We start from the raw sequence: 20,341 nt of genomic DNA, 5'->3' as shown, positions 1-20,341 counted from the left end.
TAATCTTTAATATTCATCTAAAGCCCATTGTTTAGCTGTTGCTTTCACAGAAATGTTAAAACTGACAAGTTCTAATTTTTAGCCTGCTTTATATTTTAATGGTAATAAGATATAAGATATGCAGCTGCAAAAAGGAGCTTTCCATGGAAAAAAATCAACAATAGACAATCTTATACTAAAGAGTAGATAGTTAGACAAGCAAAGTACTGTCATCCTGTTGTTTTTAATGGCTAGATTTTCAGTGGCTCACCTTCTCCCCAGGCACTTATTACTCTCTGAGATGATCTTGTTATTTATTTGTTTTATTGTCTAACTCCTGTACTAGAATAAAACCTTCCTGAGAGCAGGAACCTTTTCTGTTTAGTTCATCACTATTTTCCAGTATTATGTGTGCAGAATATGGTGTATAATGCACACCTGAGAAATATGATCTGAATGACTGAGTGAATGAATGAAATATGATTTGTATCTAGGGATATTCAGTCCTCAAAAGTTTCTATGTTCCCAGAAAATAGATATTTAAGTAGATACTCCAAGACTCTGCTTCGTTTAGTGCTCAAAAGAAAACTGTGCAACCTTAGGGAAGCCATTTAATCTCAGGATGATTTTCTTATCTGTACAATAAGGGTTGGGATTGGATGATTGCCAAGGTCCCTTTTGACTACAGTTCCAAGACTCTATGACTTCAGATAAATGTGGGGATATTTCAGTGTCTTAAGGGTCTAAAATGCCTCTTCCTATTCCTGGCAAGTTTCAGAGTGGTTATCTACAGTATTAAGACATAAATTATATGTCCGGACCCTGCAATGTCAGTCCCAGCTTGGGAATGTGCCAGGGCTATGACAGGAAAACCTAAGACAATTGTAACCACTGCTCTTACCATGTAAGGAACATGCCTCTGTGACCAAAATAGAGCTGAAGATAAGCTCTTAGCCCACCATTTGTCACTGAGCAACTGTGGCTCTACCCAGCCCATTCACATACGCACTGCATACCTCCAGCACTCATCCACACACTCTCGTTTGGGGCTGCAGCTTTGGGTCTGGAAGTGCTCAGTCAGCTACATTTGAAATACAGTACTTTAGAATTCCCTTCATTAAGCCAAATAGGTTTCCTTTCCCCACCACCCCCCAAAGAAGGGGGGGGAAGCAGATTAATATTACTAAAGAGAGAACTGTATTAAAGTAGAAAGATTCTCCTGAGGAAATCAGTCAACATTTACTGGTAAAGCCCCAATTTCTAGCACTTGGGAGAAGTTCCACGAGTGCAGACTAGGATGAAAAGGTGGGTCTCCACTGGGCTATACAAGAAAAGAGGCAGACAAATGAGGATAACGTGTTCCTTCCAGGCACATGAACTGGAGTTCAGCTCCTCTCCCATCAGCGGGGTCCCCTTGTGCAGTGCTCAGCAGAGCAACTCTACCCAGCAGCCATGGGTCTCCAGACTCCCAAACTCATGCTGTTTCTACCATATCACGTTGCCACCCACTTCATGTTAGAAGAACAATTATGTTCTAATCAATGGATCTCTAAAACTTACTCCTGGGGTTCTTCTCCAGATCATTTAAAAGCTCCTTGAGCAAACTCTCTAAAGCAGAGAGCCCAGTGAGCCATACTGACTTGGGTCCTCTGGTTCAGTGAAAGCCACAAGCCCATGGCAAGCTGAGAAGTTATTTAATTTGCTCCCATACGTAGTAGAGAGTCAACTTGTCTCCCAGAAGAGCCTCAGCCTCCCTTGGTTGCCAGTATTTTGCCTCTTAGATAAATAATAGGGTTAATATCTCCTGCCATTCATGTTCAGTTTTTCCATCTGAAGGGGGTTGCTTAGCTCTGCATCATAATTACTCAGGACCCTGAAGGTCTTACTCTGATACTGCTTAAAAGATGCTCCAGATGCTCCAGTGGTTCAAATGATTATTAGCATTGTTACAATAAGTGTGGTCTTTCCAAGCTGACTATGAGAATAATATGAGGTAACACTTATCAAGCCCCTGGCATGTGCCTCTTACCCCAATTTAGTCATCTCAATAACACTGTGAAGAATGTAGTATTAACCCCAGTGTACCAGGTGAGGAAGTTGAGGGACAAAGGGCTTAAGTAACTTCCCAAGGTCATATAGTTAAATGACAGCTAAAAGTCTAACTCTGAAACCTGTTCTTTTAAGCCTATGTTCTATTGCCTTTGAAATGTTGCCTTAAAAATTCTGGAATGCTTATTAAAGTGATTCTTACAATATTTATACGTCATATTTGTAACTTCATGGACAGTGTCCTAAAAGCTATTTGGGTAAAATTATTGTTTTGGAAATACAATAGGTTTGTTGTCATTGAAGAATCATTGGCAGATCTTATTAAAGTCCTCATTTTTCAGATAATGGAAATGCTCAAGATCAAATAGTTATTATTCAACTTGTAGCTGTTTCCTTTAGACATGCATCCATACAAAACAGGATTATTTCTAGGCCTGCTTGTCTGTCAGCCTCAGGAGGACCGGAATTAATAGCCTACTCTCTTGGGTATCTAGTGACATAGGGTAAATGCCCTTTGTAAAGACTATAAGATGGAGACAGAGGTTATGATTTTTAGCAATGAGGAAGGAAAGCCAAGCATAGTATTCTGGAAACGGAGAGCTCCCAAGGCAGTGCACTTGTCCACTCCAATCAGCAGCCCTCTTTCTGAGTCCTAGCCTATCCCAGAACATTTTCTGGGCTGGAAAGGCAAGTATAGCTCCAGACCATGCTGGGCTTATATAGAACAGCCTAGAAGGCCCTCCAACCTGCAGTCGAGAGCTCTGGGAACATCTCAGCCTGTGTGACATTCAGCTAGGAGTACTAAAAAGGCTGAAAGCTCCTTCACCCACTGTCAGATCCACAGCAAAGAGAAAAAAAATGCCACTCCTCCTTTTGACACAGTTCAGATTGCCCTTTCATGACTACAGCCCTTTTCAAAGCCACTCTCATAATCATTGTAAACTCATATCAATTGCATACATTATTTAAAAAATTTTTTTAATGTTTATTTATTTGTTTTGAGAGAGACAGAGAGAGAGCAGGGGAGGGGCAGAGAGTGAGAATCCCAAGCAGGCTCTGCAAAGTCAGCACTGAGCCGGATGCGGGGCTCCTTCCCACAAACTGGGAGATCATGACCTGAGACGAAATCAAGAGTTGGACACTTAACTGACTGAACCACCCAGGTGCCCCTTTTAATTTTAATTTTTAAAATGTTACTTATTTTGAGAGAGAGTGAGCAAGCACACATGCATGAACTGGGGAGCAGCAGAGAGAGAGGGAGAAAGGGAAAGCATACGTTATTTTTAAATGATAACAAGGAGTCCCCAGTGTGATTTAGCCTAAGCTCGGCAGCTCTCCAGGGCTGATCCTGGGCCAGGTGCCTGACCAGACCAGCCCTGCAAGACATTACATGATCAAGGACAAAATTAGACACGTACAAGGGATGGGCACTCCTACCAAAGGGCAGGTGTCTGGGCCCCATGTGGGAAGAGGCAAGGTAATTGGGGAAGGATAGTGCCCACCCGGGGACTACTCCATTTCCCATCCCTAAGGGGTTCTTCACCAATCAGAAGAGCGACTTCTTTAAACAACAGCTCCCCACCCCCTGGCCAGGAGCCACCAATGGCTTCCCAGAAAATGTTTCCAGGCAGGTGGTGAGCAAAGTCAGGAAGGAAAACAACTACCCCAGCGAGAATGGGAGACACAGGAGCTCTGCTCTGTGACCCTGAACTCTGGTACAGAATTCACCTGCTCTGCAAGGTAGGATCATTTCACTCTAAGCCAAGAACCTCGTGTGCTTCACTACATGCAGCTTTGCAGGCTAGTGCTCACAAAGTGAGCCTCTGGTGTTTTGCCCAGGCTCTGTGGGAGAGCACTTTAGTGATTACAGGTGCACCATGTGGCCATTTGTGGCAGTGTCTCTGTCCTCTGTCCTCTTCAAATGGAGGATATTTGCATCAAATAGGGATCATAAAATCAGAGACCTCCATGAGGCTCTGAGCCAATACCTACATTTGCAGATGAGCCACCTAAACTGATCGGAAAGAACTGTGCTTTTCTGAGCAACATTCATTCTATATTTATTTTACTGATTATTAAAAAAATGTCCAGGTCTCTTTACAAAAATGCGAAATATAGGAGTATATAAGGAAGACAGTAGTCCCACTGTTCGTTACTCCTAACCTTTTGGTTTCTGGAGTTTTTCCCCATATAAATATATATAGAGGTTATTTATGAATATATACATTCTATACTGTTTTATTTCCTTAAAGTAAAATCTCAGAAGTGAAATAAATAGGTAAAAGGGATGGACACTTTTAAGACTCCTGCCAATTTACAGCTTCATCTGAAAGCCCTACAGGGAACAATTACATTTGTCTAGTAGCCTGTGAAAGTACTTATAAAAGTGTGTCATGTTTGATGAATACTTTTATCAGTAATAATAGGAGTAATAATCCTAAACCTCACTGCCTGGAAGTTCCTCCTGATATCTGCACTAAATCCCTTCTCCTGACTTAATTTCAAACCTGTTCCTGCTTGTCTTGTTCACAGTGAAAGAAAAAACAGCTGCTCCCTATTGTGCCCCTGACAGGCCTCCAGGAAGAAAACCAGTTGTCAAATCTCTCCCCGCCCTCTCAGTGTCCCCCACCCCCCATGCTGGCTACAGGGAGCCCGGTTTTTTTGCATTTCTTTGCTCACGGCCAAATGTGACCCCCAGAGCTTTTCTCCTGTATGTGTTCTGCAGCCTTGATGTCCCAGACAGAGATCTCTGATGAAGGCTTGACCAGAGATGAGTATAGAGATTACCTCACTTACCCACAAGCAACCCACTCCTATTTATACACCCAAGACTCAACATGGCACCACACTGGAGTGCTGATTCATGGTTTACTGATTAAGTTGTATTTGGCCTTTACTGTAAATAAGTAAAACGATGAGTTTATATTGTCCATTTTGTAATCTCTTTGGGCTCTTCACCAAAAGAAAACCTCCCTTCTGTAAATGGATCCCAGATTTATCATGATCTTTACAGGAATATAGGTATGGAGAAGAAAGGACATTGATTTTAATGGTGTAGAAATCTAAAACGAGAAGGTTATGGCCAATGTCTTGAAGTGATTATGCAGGAACCAGCCTTTGGCTTCTGATAGAATTTGCCTTTCTAATGATAAAATAAAACAGGGTATTTATCAGGCACTCACCATATACTAGGCACTGTGCTAAGCATTTTGCTTATGCTTAATTTTTCACAGTAACTCTGTAAGGTGGGTACTATGCCCCATTTTTACAGAGGAGAAAAATGAAGGATTGAATGTACATGAGAAGGGATCTTTAAAACATAATACATAATTAAAAAAAAGCAGAACGAGAAATATAGTACATTACCATTTATAAAAGTAAAAGACGTGCATATAAAACAATCAACATTTTATAAGAGTATAAGTGAACGGAACACCAAACATGTTAGAGTGGTTATGTACAGAGAAGAGAACAGGACTGGGATATGGAGATAAAAAGAAATAAGTAGATAAGAGGGGCCTTGCCTACAGCAATACAGACAATATGCTACAGACTGAGCAGTACAATGCCTCAACACTGCATCTGAGGTCCAACTACAAGAACCAACAACCCCAAAACTTAAAGCAGGGAGTAATAAATGGCTCCAGGTTACAGATCCAGAGACCTGCACTCAACCCAGTTGTCTTGCACCTGTCCTCTGTGCAGCCTGGCTTAACTAGTCTGTGAATCTTCAGTTCTTGAAAAGGTGTCTGCCACATAGCTAAATCTCTTTAGGTTTCAGCTTTTTGCCTTCAGCAATTACACAGTTTATACTTGATCTTGAGGAAGGGTGGATTTACAGTATTTTTCATATGCCAAGCTTCAGTGTGAGCTAAACAGCCAGTCATTTATGCATTTGTTCACCAAGTTTGTATCAAGTGTTTATTATGTTCCAGGCACTGGGCCAGGCAGAGGGCAGATATGAATGAGCCAGAGCTCTGGTCTCAATGAAATCCATGACTAAATCATTCTGTAACCACAGACACATCTTCCTCCTTCTGCTATCCCCTTTGTGGCCCCGCTGTCAGAGTGTAGATATGCAGCTCAAACCTGCACATGATTTTCCAAAGCACTAACTAGTACTCCTTAAGACATTTGGATTTTCACAAAGAAATAGTACTATAATGGTGGATAACACTTATTTTCATTACTGGGAATTGATTTTTCTTCTAACTAATCTTTTAAAATGGGTTGACCAACAAAAAACAGCAAATGTAACAACCACCCCAGTAGATGTGGTAAAATCTGCCTTGTTGACTCAGATGGTAACTTCTCTTCCTGAGCCAGGAGGAGAATGTTTTAGAGACATATGAGGAAGGCGGTCATTCTATAAGGAAAGATTGTGTGGCACTGAGGCAGCCACAACCCCCCAGGAGTCCAGGCTTGGTGTATATTCAGCTGGAGTTGTTTGACTTACCTCAATAGTTTTACAGGTGTCCTCCAGCTGGCTGATTACTCCCTGGACTCGATCATTGCTTCCCACAAGGACAGCAATGCCATCACTGAGCTCAGACTAATGAAGAGAAAGGAAGGATGCAAAGTTTTAGGAGTTTTCTAGTCAGCCCTGATTGTAAATAAATTGTAGTATTATCCTCATGGATTCCTAATCCAGCGTCCACTGAACCCCATAGGAGTAACAGGCTTATAAGGCCTGTGAACCTCCTGGTCTTGTAATAAAATTCTGTCTAGATGTGTATATAAATGTATTTGTCTGGGAAGAAGTTTCATAGTTTTCACAAAATTCTTAACGGAGACTGAGATCTGACCTTGGTAATAACATCATAAACACTGAATTATAGATTATAGAGAATAGCATATTCAAGCTAAGTAATTATAAATATTGTTTATAAATTCAGTGGGGTCCAATATGTGACAGACCCGAAATGAATTATTTTCCTAGTGTAGCTCAGGATCCATTTTACTAGGGAAATGAGAATAGTAAATATTTATTCACTGACTCAACTAATACACACCTTCTATATGCTAGGTGTGCAAATACATACATACTAGACTAAGTTATTACAAACTTGAAACTCTAGCATTTGACTGGTTCTAGGGGAGGGTTTTCAACTTGAAATTCCTCTCCACTCTCCAAGACTGGCTATCAGGGAGCACTGAATGGGGACTTTGGAGACCTACCTGCTTGATCCAACTCTGCCTTTAACTTGGTTATGATGTTGGCCAAACATGTAATCAATGTGGACCCTAAATTTCTTGGATATAAAGTGAGAAGGTTGGACCAGAACAGTGGTTGTAAAACATTGTAAAGCTTCAGAACCCTTTCTTCAGAAAAAGGAAGCTAATGTGGAATTCCAGTAGATAAGAGTGAAGCTGCTCTGTCCAAACAGGAGTGGGGTAGAAGTCCTGCCAGTCTGTCCTATCCATCCCACGAGAGTTCCTAGGGCTCTGGGGGAAATCGTGTGAAACAAGTACCATTCGGTTCTAACATGCCATGACTTGAGGGGGATGGGTGGGTGTGGAAGGATAAGGGGAAATAAACCACAAATGGATTGAAAAATAAATAAATGTTACAGATGTCTTGCTAAATTCTGCTTTTTTGGCAGTTAGCACTCACTGATCATGACTGGTATTGCCCAAAAGTTTGGCTTTCACATTTGATTCCAACTCTGACCCTCACAGTAAAATATCTACCAAATGTGGGATGTGTGATTGTTCATAGAAAGGAGCTAGATATGGAGCTCCTCAAATTCTAGGTGTGGGGGGGCGCCTGGGTGGCGCAGTCGGTTAAGCGTCCGACTTCAGCCAGGTCACGATCTCGCGGTCCGTGAGTTCGAGCCCCGTGTCGGGCTCTGGGCTGATGGCTCGGAGCCTGGAGCCTGTTTCCGATTCTGTGTCTCCCTCTCTCTCTGCCCCTCCCCGGTTCATGCTCTGTCTCTGTCCCAAAAATAAATGAACGTTGAAATTCTAGGTGTGGGGAGTGGCTGCATCTATTTGAGCACATAACTGCACGTTTATTTGCATCAAATGGGCAAGTTGCTACTTGCCAATGGATGAAACTGGGTTGGCAGGTTAGTGATAAGCTGGGGACATGCTGTGGTTGGTCAGGGTGAGGAGGCTGACGCCCTGGCGGGGGGGTGGGGCATGTGTCAAACTGAGAGGAGTCCTTTTAGCAAGCGGCCTAGGTTGAAAGCCTAGGAAGCCAGTTTAACCTGGACTTGAAGGCTAATACAGTAGGAGTTGGGGGAGCAAAGGCCTGGGAAGGGTGCAGGAAACAGTAGCTTTTTTTAGTGAATGAAGAAAAATTCCTGTGACTGGCGTGAAAAGTTAATCCTTTTCTTATCTATAGTCTAAACTTCAAACAGCTCTGACCAGGTCCCAACACATTGCTTGTCTTCAGCAACCTCCCAGATGCACAAATAACAAGCGACCCTTGCCCTCTGCGCACCTTCCTGAGCCTCGGCACCCCTTCCCTCGCTAGCAGTCCCCTTACTCTCTTGGGGATCTAGTGTGTGGCCATGTTTGCACCAGCACTACACCACCCCATGCTCTGAGCCGCCAGGCCTCAGGGCTACGTGGCTTGGGCACTCCCCTTCAGCAAAGAGAGCCAATCACACAGCAATTCAGAAGGGGCTGGAGAAGAGGAAGAGAGGCTCTGTTACCTTCTGCCTCTGGAACACGTGAGTTAGGGGAGCCACCTGGCAATCCTTGTGTGCCCCAAAGACCTTGCACAGAGAGCAGGTGGGCACTTCACAGTTCAGACAGTAGATGTTGATGCGTTCCTCTTCATGCTCCTCACACATGGGCTGGTCAGACTTCTTTTCTGGTCTGGGAGGAGGTGGGCAGATAAATGTGTCAGCTCCCATTGCAGCAAAGCAGAGTTGGTGGGGGGGTGGGGGGGGGTGGGATTAGTATTGCTATTCCAGAAAACTTCCAAGGTCCTGTTCTTGTCCTCGGAAACCTCCATTCAGTTGCCCTTTGGGCTTAGCAGTGGTGTGCTGATAGGTATCTAACCACCAGCCTAGAGTAGGGGATAGGACATGGACACTCTGATCTGTAGTGTTTGACAATTTCTGTGGTGAGGGTTCCCATCATGGCTGATTTAAACTTACTGACGGTTTAAAACACAGCTAGTAAAATTCCTGAAAATTGTGAGGAGTGTGCTCCAGCACTGTCTGCACACACTTACAAGTCTCTTGAGATACTTTCCAATTATGGGTAAAGAAGGAGTGTTTGCTGATAAGCTAAATCTCAAGTTTACGCTGGCTTTGCAGAAGCACTGGGTCCCAACTCTACAACCTCCAGCAAACACTTCTCCCACCAAAAGGAAGATAGAGGTGGGCTGGAGGAGTCCAAATCTCTGATTATTAGTCTAGGCACTGATGGAAATAGCTCTGTGTAAGAAGGAACATGTCCGTGTGTGCTTCATTAATTTGTTTGGGTCTCTTCCTGCCATTAAGAAAATTAAATGTAAATAATTTCCCGATTGAGGACTTGGCAGGGACCAAGAGTGGGTATTATGTGCTCAGTGACTGTGAACAGTACTTTAAGCAATAAGAAAAATGCAAAATGCTGTTCTGGGACATGGTGGTAACCTTGGAAGTAAGGACCTCACAGATAATCCCCAGGTTTTAGTTTTCCCAGTAGTTCAGCACCAGCCAAAACTTTTCGGAACTGCAACAGGTAATAATGGAGCATTGGGTTTGTATGTGTTAGTGAGACGATGACCAAGCGATGAGGAATTGAAAGCATGAAAGGGGAGTGACAAGTCATTACTATTTAAGAATAACTTGCTGTGGAATCACCTGGAACGGCCCAAGTTCACAGCGTGTGGTGGGGCCCTGTATATTCTCCTAATGATCAGTGTGATTTATGTGTTATGATCAAGATCAAAATTATGTCAAATTGTAGTGCTCTAGGCCCCCTCTGGAGAACATGGTGAGAGATGTGGGTGTAGCCTGCCTCGCAAAAACCTGGAATTCTTATACATCCTATCTAAAGACCAAGGTTGTTAATAGTTTTCAGAGGTACCTGAAAAATGTAAATACAAATCCAAAACCTTTCTTCATATTCCCAAACACATATTTATAAGCATCGTTATTTAAAAGATTGGGACTGAATTTTTCTGTTGTTACCAAGATCCACTTTTTAAAAAACCGCAGGTATTTATGGGCTGTGAAATTGATTATTATGGGCCATGAAATCAATTTAGAGGTCATGACCAGCATTGTTAAAATCAAACTAAAATAGACAGTAAATACATGGGCTACACCTAGTAAGAATAAGTAATGATACCTGAAACTTTTGTTTCTGGTGTACATAGATGCACGTGTATGTTTTACATGCATATGTGTGTACATGTATCTAAGTGCACTGGAAACAAAAAGTATATATTTCATGTCTATATATCTATATCCATCCATGTATGTAATGGTTATTGGATCACAATGTAAAATGTACTTCCAGTGTGAGACTGGTTTGTAAACCATTGTTTACATTGTTTACATTGTTTACATTGTTTACTGGTTTGTAAACCATAAAATGGTTTGTAAACCATTGATACTGATGTGTGGTACCACATACCTGCAGCCCCAGAACTCAGAGAAAGGCAGAAAATATACTGATTTATATCTATAAATCACTAGGTAGGAGTCAAGTCAAGGAGACTGAGCTGTGGGAGTAGGACCTGGGTCTGGTGAGGAAATTGTATGGGCTTCCAGCTTTGAGATTTTTGTGAAAAGAATTTTCACCTGGTCTCGTAACAATATGGTTTCCATGAAATCTGTGGCTTCCTAACTTGAAATTCTGCCATATCCTTGGAAGTCAATTGAGAAAAGTAAACTCTGCAACCAAGAAATGTATCTTCCTTCCCAGGTCTATCTGTTTCCTCCACAAATATGTGAGTTCCATGAGGGCAGGTTTGTCTTGTTTTTTTTGCTGGATCCCTGGTGCCCAGAACAATGTCTTGCATAGAGTGGTACTCAGTAAATATTTGTTGAATGAATGAGAAATGAAAGAGACTTTGCCAGATTAATGGACAATATTCCTTGTGCTCTAATTCATCTGGGGAAAGCATGTGAAATATGGGGGAAAACCAGGGTCACTTGGCACTCATGAGTGACAAAGAAACCAGACAACATTCTGAAGACTCCATTTATAAATGACAAAGCCCTTTGGAGGTTCTCTAGAGACTAGAAGTGGTTTGCTCTTCGCTTGTTCAAAGGCTTCTCCACCTCCTATACCTTCTGTCCCATATATCTCCACCTCATAATAATAAATGTCAAGCATGTATCTGGAATATGTGTACTGGAAAATGGCACAGGTGATACCTCTGTGGCTCACTTCCCTGAAGCATTTCCTGAGGGCAGCTTGCATCCATGTGCTGTTCTGATGTCAGCAGCTGGACCAGAGCTCAGGTCTGTGAGTACATATATGTATGTATACAATATATATATGTGTATATATATACAGTATGCGCAAACACTTTGGAAATGTGGCAACAGCCATAAGGCTGTATGCTTAGTTTTTGGTTGTGATTATTTTTCCATAATGCAATACAGACTGAGGACTATGTCCCATATTCCTTATTAGGTTTTTCTTGTTTAGGTGGTTACACAGGCCCAGAGTCGTCCCCACTTAAAAGCGGGTGTATAATAGAGACCTTTAGACAACTTAAAACATATAACAGACTTGGGTCAAACAGGCATGTAGAATAAAGATGTAAATGCACTTTCATGAGGTGAGGGTAGCTGAGCTCACAGTTGTGGCTCAGGACTCAGCTTCAGATGCTGGCAGTGGCCCCTAGCCACTCAGTGCTGCCTAGTCTCCAGGAGTCTGTAGCCTGCTGTCTCTGGTCTCAGGTTCCTGGAACCATCCTGGTGAATCCAGAAGGGTTGGCATCTGGTCTTGGTGAGGCATTACAGGTGGTACCTTTGAAGTCAAACTTATCTCAAAGCTTAATTCCAGCTGAGCTTCTCCAGGTGGTGGTTGTGTGACCTCAGGCAAGTTACTTAACCTCTTTGAGGCTCAGCTTTTATTCATATCTGAAAATTGGCCTGAGGGTCTTCTAATTAAATACAGCAGAATGAACATGTGCCTTTTTTATTTGTGTTTCCTGTGGAAATCCCACTAAAATGAGAGTAGGGAAATTTTAAAAATCGCATTCTAATATAAGTCAAGAAGGACAAAAAATGAGCAACATGACAGCAGATAAGGGATGTCAACCACATGTGGGAAATTGAGAACTTCTGGATGAAAGGAAGTGACTCTTCTTTCTGCTAAGCGCCTGCGGGGGAGAATGCTGAGAGGAGCAAGCTGACTTGAGCTGAGGGACCCCAGAAAGGCTCTGCAACTGCGGCAGCCAGATATTTTGAAGGCAGGAGTGTGGGGGGAGGCTAAAAAGCGGGGCACTTTTTTGCATATTTCGGAAGATTGCTTGAGGATGTGCTCCATATAAAACAGTAGAATAAACCAACAAAGAGAAAGACATAGGCTCTAGGAAATAAGGATACAACCCAGGGAAGAGGAAAAGTAGGTGAAGCCCAACGACGTGAGGGCACTGTCCTGACTTTCTGCAGTGAAAAGTCCATAGAGAATGTCTAAATTGAAAAATCAGAAATAGGAGTACACAGATCTGTAATATACAGATGTCACCGGGGGATAAAGAACAGAAAAACAGCTAAAACAATTAAAAGTGGTTGGCTCTGGGGAGTGAGACTTGGGGGTGGAGAGTGGAGTGGGAGCATGGGCCTCATTAGAGGTGTCCTAGTACTATTTGAATGTTTAAATTATATATATGAGTTAGTTTGAGTAGAATATTCAAAGTTTTTAATAAGGTAATGATAATAATCACAATCTCACAGGATTGTTGTGCAGATTAAAGAATTACATGTGATTAATGTGTAAAGCACCCTGAACAGTGGTTGGCATATATTAGTTTTACTTATTATAAAGTTAATTATGATTTTTGTGATTACTGTTAATGAAATAAATTCCTTCTCGTGTCCACCTCTCCAAACCGCGGCTAGTTCAGCACCAGGCAGTTATTCTAGATAAGGCCACGTTTTGTTGAGATCTACAATGTCTGGTCTTTCTGTAGGAGGTCAGAGTTGACCAGCCCCTCTCCTTTCTGCCCCCACACCAATGACTGTGAGCCAGAGATGGGTGCCTCTCACTCTGAATATCCAAGGTTATTCTAAGGTTGCCTAATGTTCTCTGAGGCACAGGGTTCTGGGCTGGCAAGGCTGACAGCCTCCAGGGAACACCTGGGTGTATGCCCAAACATGTACCTGGGCCCTCTGTGCAACTTGTGATTTTACTACCAAGTAAAAATGTCCCAAGGCGAGTCTCAAGTTCAAGAAATAACAGTGTAAGAAGAACTTGATAATCAGAAAAACACCACTGGTCCACCCAGCTATAAGCTTCATTGTTGGAAATTTGGTTCATTACCTTTATACCGTTTGTGCACCTGGGCACTTTTTTGGCAGATGCACATGTAGACTTTATAGTTAAAGTAAGGACATGTCTTTTGGTTTTGCTAATGCTACAAGTTTTAACATCTTTCTTCTCTGGATTTCATAGCATTGTTATTATTTCCAATGTTTCAAGCTCTCACTGTAGCAAGTAGCAAAAGGAAATTATTGCAATAAATAGAACATGTAAGAAGCTTTTTGGTGTTGCTTAATTAGCTGGCACTTATGAAGCAACTATTCTATGCAAGACACTGTACTAGGCACTAAATCAGCTCTTATATCAACACCCTTAATAATTGGTTGGTTATTTGTTGACTTTTTTTAAAGAGACAGTGTGTGTATTCGCATTTTAAAGTAATGTAAAACAATGAAATCAGATCTGTGAAGCAACAGCAGCAACAACAGTATTTTCCTTCTTCTGCAGACACTTTGGAAGCAAAGGAAATAGCTGACTCTGTATCTCTGTAATATGTCATCGGTAATTACTCTTCTTCCCCCACTTCCATCTAGATCCTGGCACTATCTAATTTAGTTTGAATCTTAAGCAGAAACTAATAGCCATAATGATTATAATAATTATATGTTAGATTTATGGAACAGCTTTCCTTCTAAGAGTGCTAGGCTCTTAAAGCCCTGCAGATGTTCCATAAATACATGTCTCCTAATAAGAATCACAATGAGTTCATTTCCAGATGGTCTCAATATTGCTATCAAGCTTTGTGGACTGGACTGACCTGTGTACAATTGAAAAAGGGCTCTTCACACCATACCTTCTAAGAATGAACTACTACGGTGTTGTCTCTAGGAAAGGAACTCTATAGCCAATGTGATTAGATGAGGAAGAAGCCTTTTTTTTTTTTTTTAATGAATGGATGCATATACTGAGTATCAATCCAACAGGTGAATGCTGAGAGTATGCAGCAAATACAATCTAGAGAGTAGAGAAACATAACCCAAATGCCATCTTCTTCCCCCCACCCACCCATGTCACTAAACTTTAAGTTGCTGAAGGGCAGGACTATGCATTGCTTTGTAACTTCCCAGAGTCCATACAATGATTAACTATGTTAGAGAAATTTGTTTTTTATTATGATCATCTAGACAATTTTAAGGTGAGACTGTTGTCTAAACTAGGAACCGGACTATTTTGGAAAATGCCATTTCTGTTAGTTCTCCTTAAAGTTTTGTACTGTGAATTTTCTGCTATGTAGATTTGGGAGCTACGAAGGACCTGTGAAGTGCAGAAATGTCTAAAATATGCGTAATACAGGGCTGAAAGGGGTAGGCCGCATTATGCCTCTCTCAGTATTACTGAACAGATTAGTGTTAATGAATTACTTCATTCTTAAATTGATGCAAAGTCTTGGGCACCAGCTCCCTTCTCTTTCCATGAGTGATTCTCACACCGGTAAGGACTCACTTGGAAAAACATTTTCCTATAAGACAATGTCTGTGATTGGCAAACGAGCATTGGATAGATTGATCTGTTAGAACAAACAAATACACAAAACCAAGCTTCAGATGGGTGTGACACATGAAGGGACAGTACCTGGTGGACTCCTGCTTATAGATGTCAATGATATTTTCCACCAGCAGGTTCCTCTGAAGGCCATATATCCCATGTCTGTCCAGAACCACTTCATGTCTACAGGATGGGCAGCGAAACCGGCCCCCTGATGCCACAGTGGTGCCTCCTCTTGTGGGCAAATACGGGTTAGAGGCCTGTTCTTGCCAAGCAAGAAAAGAGGAATTAAGTAATGCCACAGGTAGCTTTTCTGAGACTTCTTTTCACTCTCTGTTACTACAAACAAGATCAACTTCTACTTTAAGCTGGCCATAAGATAATCCCTTAGGGCTTTAGCAGCAAGTGGTCCTAAAATACAGGCCCAGCACTTTATCCACAGTCAACCGCCATGTACCATTTTCAGCATGAGGCACTTTTCCATCCAACATTTTTATTACCAAAAGCTCTAGCCAGAAACTCTAACATTAATGTCTTAGGAACCAATTCATTTACAATTTTGAAGCAGATTCAATGTTTTGAAGGTTTTGTTTTGCTTTGTTTTGTTTTGTTTTTAAAACAAATAGGATTCTTAGTATTTAAGTTAAAACTAGATTTGGGAGTAAGGAGAAGTAAGGAGGAGGCAGACAGCAAAGCACAAAGCAAATCATTTAAAAAAATGGTTTTCTTAAAAATGAATGTAGCCTTACAAAGTTTTCTGAAAGAATTCACCTACAAGGTAAAGACTTGATTCCAAGAAGAGAGAATCTTTTTTACCCTCTAAATTCCAAACAAACCTACCTGGAAAATATCACTGGCACATTTCCTACACAGGTTATGCTGACAGGGGAGAATGACCACGGGTTTCGTGAACATCTCTAAGCAGATAGGACAGATGAGTTGCTTCTCCAAGTTATCCATGGTCTGCTGCTCTTTGGAAAAAGACTTATAATTCAAAGATGCGCTCATCTCCTGGCCGTCCCCGTGTGCACTGCCAGGGAAAGGGTGCTCCGAATGGTTTCTGCAAGTGTTTCCTGGAAATAATTCCAAGGATTGGGTGATCAAGTGTCCTTTACGGTTTTTTCGATGGAAGACATTGTTTCAGGCCCAGGTTCAGAGGGGGTGCCTGAGCTGTTTTTAGCAGCAGGGGGGGTCACGTGACAGTGGGCTGACTTGTCCATATAAGCCAGTGACAGGAGGATGGATTCTGACAGGTGACAGAGAACAGGAGCCAACATTCCTGCCCCAGGGAGTGAAGAGAGTGAGTGGGAAGAAGGATTACAAACCCCATTTAGACAGAGTTGTGAGGAGAGGGATGTTGAAGCTGACAGTTGTCAACAACAAATGCAAATATGCATGCCTAGTCACTGAGCCATGCCCTCTGTGAGCACTCAATAAGAACGTGGTGACGGGTTTCTCCAGGACTGGGGAGAATGCAGCCCAAGAGTCTAACTGTATAACAAATGCATTTCTGTCTGGAGAATTGAGGAAGCAGGTCACCAAAAGTAGTGTGATCATACCATCTTACATGAAAACAAACAAAACATGTCTCAAAAATCATTTTCCTGACTTCACAAGGGCAATCAACTAAAACGATTTGCTTCACTTTAAATTTTTCATCTTTGCAAGAATGGCGGTCTGGGAAAAATTCAAATTTAAAAACTGATTTCAATCCTTTTCACCATAAAAGTATCTACGAAAAAAAAATCCAAACACCAGTTGATGATCCCATGTTTTTATAAGTTGTGAATAAAATTCTAGTAAATTCTTTTTTCTTCCACACTGCTCTTCCTCCTCCCTAACTCCCTCTTTCATCCTGTATCCCTACAGTCACCTTCCCCCTCACACACACCAAAAACACAAAGAAAATTTGGCAATCTTTTAAAATATAAATTTAGTTTGCAACAATAATCAGTAATGAGGTAGTAATGGCATGTAGGATAACAGACCCATTGTTTCATTTTTCCATAAAGCAGGGAACAGATATCTGTGCTGCTGCCAACCGAAGTGAAAATGGAGTCCTGCTTCCATACCCGGGTTTCATCTGGTCTGAAATACCTATTACACCTCTCTGCATTTGCCCCCTCCTCTTCCAAGTTGATTTTTTAAAATGATAGTTTCCCAAGTCATTTCTGATATTCTTGGTCTGCTCTTGAGTCACAAATAACAATTTTGATATTTGCCAGAATTTTGTGAAACTGTTTCATCAATATAGAGTTATTTAAAAATTAAAAAATCAGATCAAAAATGAAATAGTATCTGTTTATATGTGATTTACTTGCAGGTTTATTTCACCTTGATTTAAAAATATTCAAACATTGAGCACATCTTGTCAACATATCCCCAGTGTGCACTTAATTACCAGTAAACAGTAGTCCAGTGTGACTGGTTATGTATGGTCTTATTGCTGTGTGCACTGAAAGCTTATTGAGAATCTAATAAACTCTATTAGTTAGTAATAAGTTACATGTGTTTGTAAACATTTCAAGGATCTTAGGAGAATTTTGTTATTCCTTTCAATATCTATTGAGTAAAGAAGGGAATTGGGTGACATTTTTTTATTGAGTTAATTCAGTTCACCTAGCCCAGGCAGTTAACAGTATTTATCATCACATGGGCTATGGAGGTTATTTTCTAGGAAAGATAAAGTTTCTACTGTAAAAGACTCATCAGTCTAAGAAAAAAACAAACTAATAATGTACAATGAGCCAAGCCCATCCTTATTAGAGGAATTCATTCTTTCAAAAAATATTCATTGAGTGTCTATTGTGCATCCCCATTGTGTTCAGCTCTGTGGATTGAAAGACAAACAAGACACAGGTTACTGTCCTCAAGGAGCTCAGTCTAACAGCAGAAATAAGACATGCATGTACAGAACCACAGTACAAAACAAAATGTGATAAAGAGCCACAAAATTTCAGAGTTGGATTCATCAGGAGGGCTTCATGGGTGGATGGTATCTGAATGATCCACTAAGAACTTGGACAAATGGATGTGTAGTTATGTGGGGCATAGTTGGGGCTTTCTAATAAAAGGCACAGAAGCAAAGACAGTGAGGCACAGGAGTGTGCGGAATGCTCAGAGCGTATGGTGCTTTGGGCTGGAGTGCAGAGCATGCTGCTGGCACATGAGCAGGTCACAAATACTGGGCTAAAGAGTTTTTAACACTTAATAAATTAGTCAACAGGAAGTTGTTGAAAGTTTCTCACAGAAACATTTCTGTGAGAGCTGTGCATTGGTTAGATTAGTATCACAGTGGTGGCTAGAATACTGAAGGTGACCTAGATAAAGACCAGATGGGAGATTGTTGCCAATGCCTAGGTGAGAGGTCATGATGCCCTGGCACTGGGCGATAGCTGTGGGGAAGAAAAAGAGGAAAGGGACTCTGAGGCTATGAAATTAGAATCCACAGAGGTGACTCAGATGGTCTGAGTATGAGCAACCACCAGTGATGCAGTGAGAGGTGCACAGTGAGTCAGGAGAGAGGCCTTCTATCCAGTTTCCATGTCTACCTTGCTTTGTCATCTTGGGAAACTGACCTCACCTAGCTGGATTTCTGTTTAATCTGTAAGTGAGTGGTGTTCATAACCTAGGCTTAACAGTATTTTTAGGGGAAAAGAAAGAAAAACCCTTGAAATATTAATTTTGACATTGAGAATCCCCAATTCAATTATGTGATGCTAAGTTGATCCTCTCCTCTCCTCTGTTTTTCTGTTTCCTACTTTCTGCCTTGTACTTTTTCTTAGAACTGCCACTAGGAGACTACCCAGGAAACTAGCAAGAATCTCATAGGAATAAGAGTCAAATCAAGTCAACTATATGCCCAAATTATCGCCTTTCCCTCTTTATCTTCTTTTTTCCATTCTTTGTTCCTCCCCAATCTCAGATACCAGGAGTCCATGAGGTGGGCATGTGAATTAAGAGTGGGACATAGGAGTAGCATTCTGTTCTAAAGAAGAACCAGAAAATTTTAGTCTGCTCCCAAATCATTCACAAATTTCCCTGAATGATTCTGAAAATTCTGAAGCTGAATGAGATGTGAAGCTAACTTCAAGGCTCTGGGATTTCCACAGACGTGAAAGCCGGCTTAGTTTCCCGAAGTTGTCTTTACTGTGTAGGAGTGATGTACAACTTTCCCTGCTTCTCGTACCCCAACCCGCCACAATTAGGACAGGGGGTTAAAACCAGTTGGGGCAATTTTACATGGGGGATTGGTTTAGTTGGAAGCCCCAATCACTCCTCATTCCTGAGTCCCACCAAACTAGGGCGGGGGTATGTTTACACACATTGAGGAGATGAAGCAAAACCACCATTGCTGTCACCTCCTAGAGGACCAGCAATTTCCCAATCCCCCCTGATAAGTCAGAGGAAGTAAGATGGATCCCTAAGAACCTGACTATATGCCCAACAGCAGACTTGGCATTAAGGCATGATAACAAAAAGAGAAGACTTTTGACTTTTTTCAACCTCTAGCTACCAGGCTAAATGGACCCAGACTTCAGAGGACAGAGCATAGGAGTGAAATGTGGATTTCAGTGTGTTGCTCATCTCAGGAAGGAAGAAAAGGGAGTTCTAAAGCCTATTACTTTTAGTACTATGGTTGACCCTTGAACAATAACTTAGGTGTTTTTTTTTTTATGGTACAGTACTATAAATATACTTTCTCTTCCTTACGATTTTCTTAATAACATTTTCTTTTCTCTAGCTTACTTTATTGTATATAATACATATAACATACAAAATATATGTTAACTGACTTGTCAGTAAGGCTTCTGGTCAACAGTAGGCTATTAGTAGTTAAATTTTGGGGGAGTAAAAATTGTATGTGGATTTTCAACTGCACGGGGGGTCAGCACCCCTAACCTCCACATTGTTCAAAGGTCAACTGTATACTGCCACAACAAACATAATAAATCTGTACAGAGTACCAATCACTACTTATTAAAGCTCTTTATAATAGGTATTATTTCCACTGAACCAACTGTAACTCAACAAAGTAGTTGCCTAGTCATATGGCTGCTAGCTGTGAAGCAGATTTAGAGACACATCTTTTGACTACAGAGACCATGACCTCACCGGCTAAGCTATACCACACTGCTCTATAGCACACTATCCATTAGAATTTTCTGCAGTGATGTTAATGTTCTTTATCTGTACTGTCTAACCTCTATCCAAAGGTGGCTATTGAGTACTTGAAATGCGTATAATGCAATTCAAGATCTGAGTTTTAAATTTTATCAATTTAAACTTGTGTTTAAACAACCATATGTGGCTAGTGGTTACCATATTGAACAACCAGCTCTAAAATATGTGATATGAAAAAATCTTGGGGAAAATTGGAGTG

The 20,341-nt window shown here is 41.3% G+C and overlaps 1 protein-coding gene across 3 annotated transcripts in view; it reads right to left on the bottom strand.

Annotated features, from left to right (window-relative positions):
* TRIM55 (tripartite motif containing 55) overlaps positions 1-15,966 on the bottom strand; it is a 42,800-nt gene extending 26,834 nt beyond the window's left edge. For all 3 annotated transcript variants that reach the window (XM_047842563.1, XM_047842564.1, XM_047842565.1), the window contains exons 1-4: positions 15,799-15,966; positions 15,046-15,218; positions 8,688-8,853; positions 6,485-6,580 (exon numbers count right to left, since the gene is read on the bottom strand). In XM_047842563.1, coding sequence (XP_047698519.1) covers positions 6,485-6,580; positions 8,688-8,853; positions 15,046-15,218; positions 15,799-15,966 — 603 coding nt within the window. The remainder of the gene's footprint in view (positions 1-6,484; positions 6,581-8,687; positions 8,854-15,045; positions 15,219-15,798) is intronic.
* Between the last annotated feature and the right edge of the window lie 4,375 nt (positions 15,967-20,341).

This window comes from Prionailurus viverrinus, chromosome F2 (genome assembly GCF_022837055.1).
Source record: "Prionailurus viverrinus isolate Anna chromosome F2, UM_Priviv_1.0, whole genome shotgun sequence".
Taxonomy (NCBI): domain Eukaryota; kingdom Metazoa; phylum Chordata; class Mammalia; order Carnivora; family Felidae; genus Prionailurus; species Prionailurus viverrinus.
The sequence above is the reverse complement of the archived record's forward strand: the minus strand, read 5'-3'. Positions and strand labels throughout refer to the sequence as shown.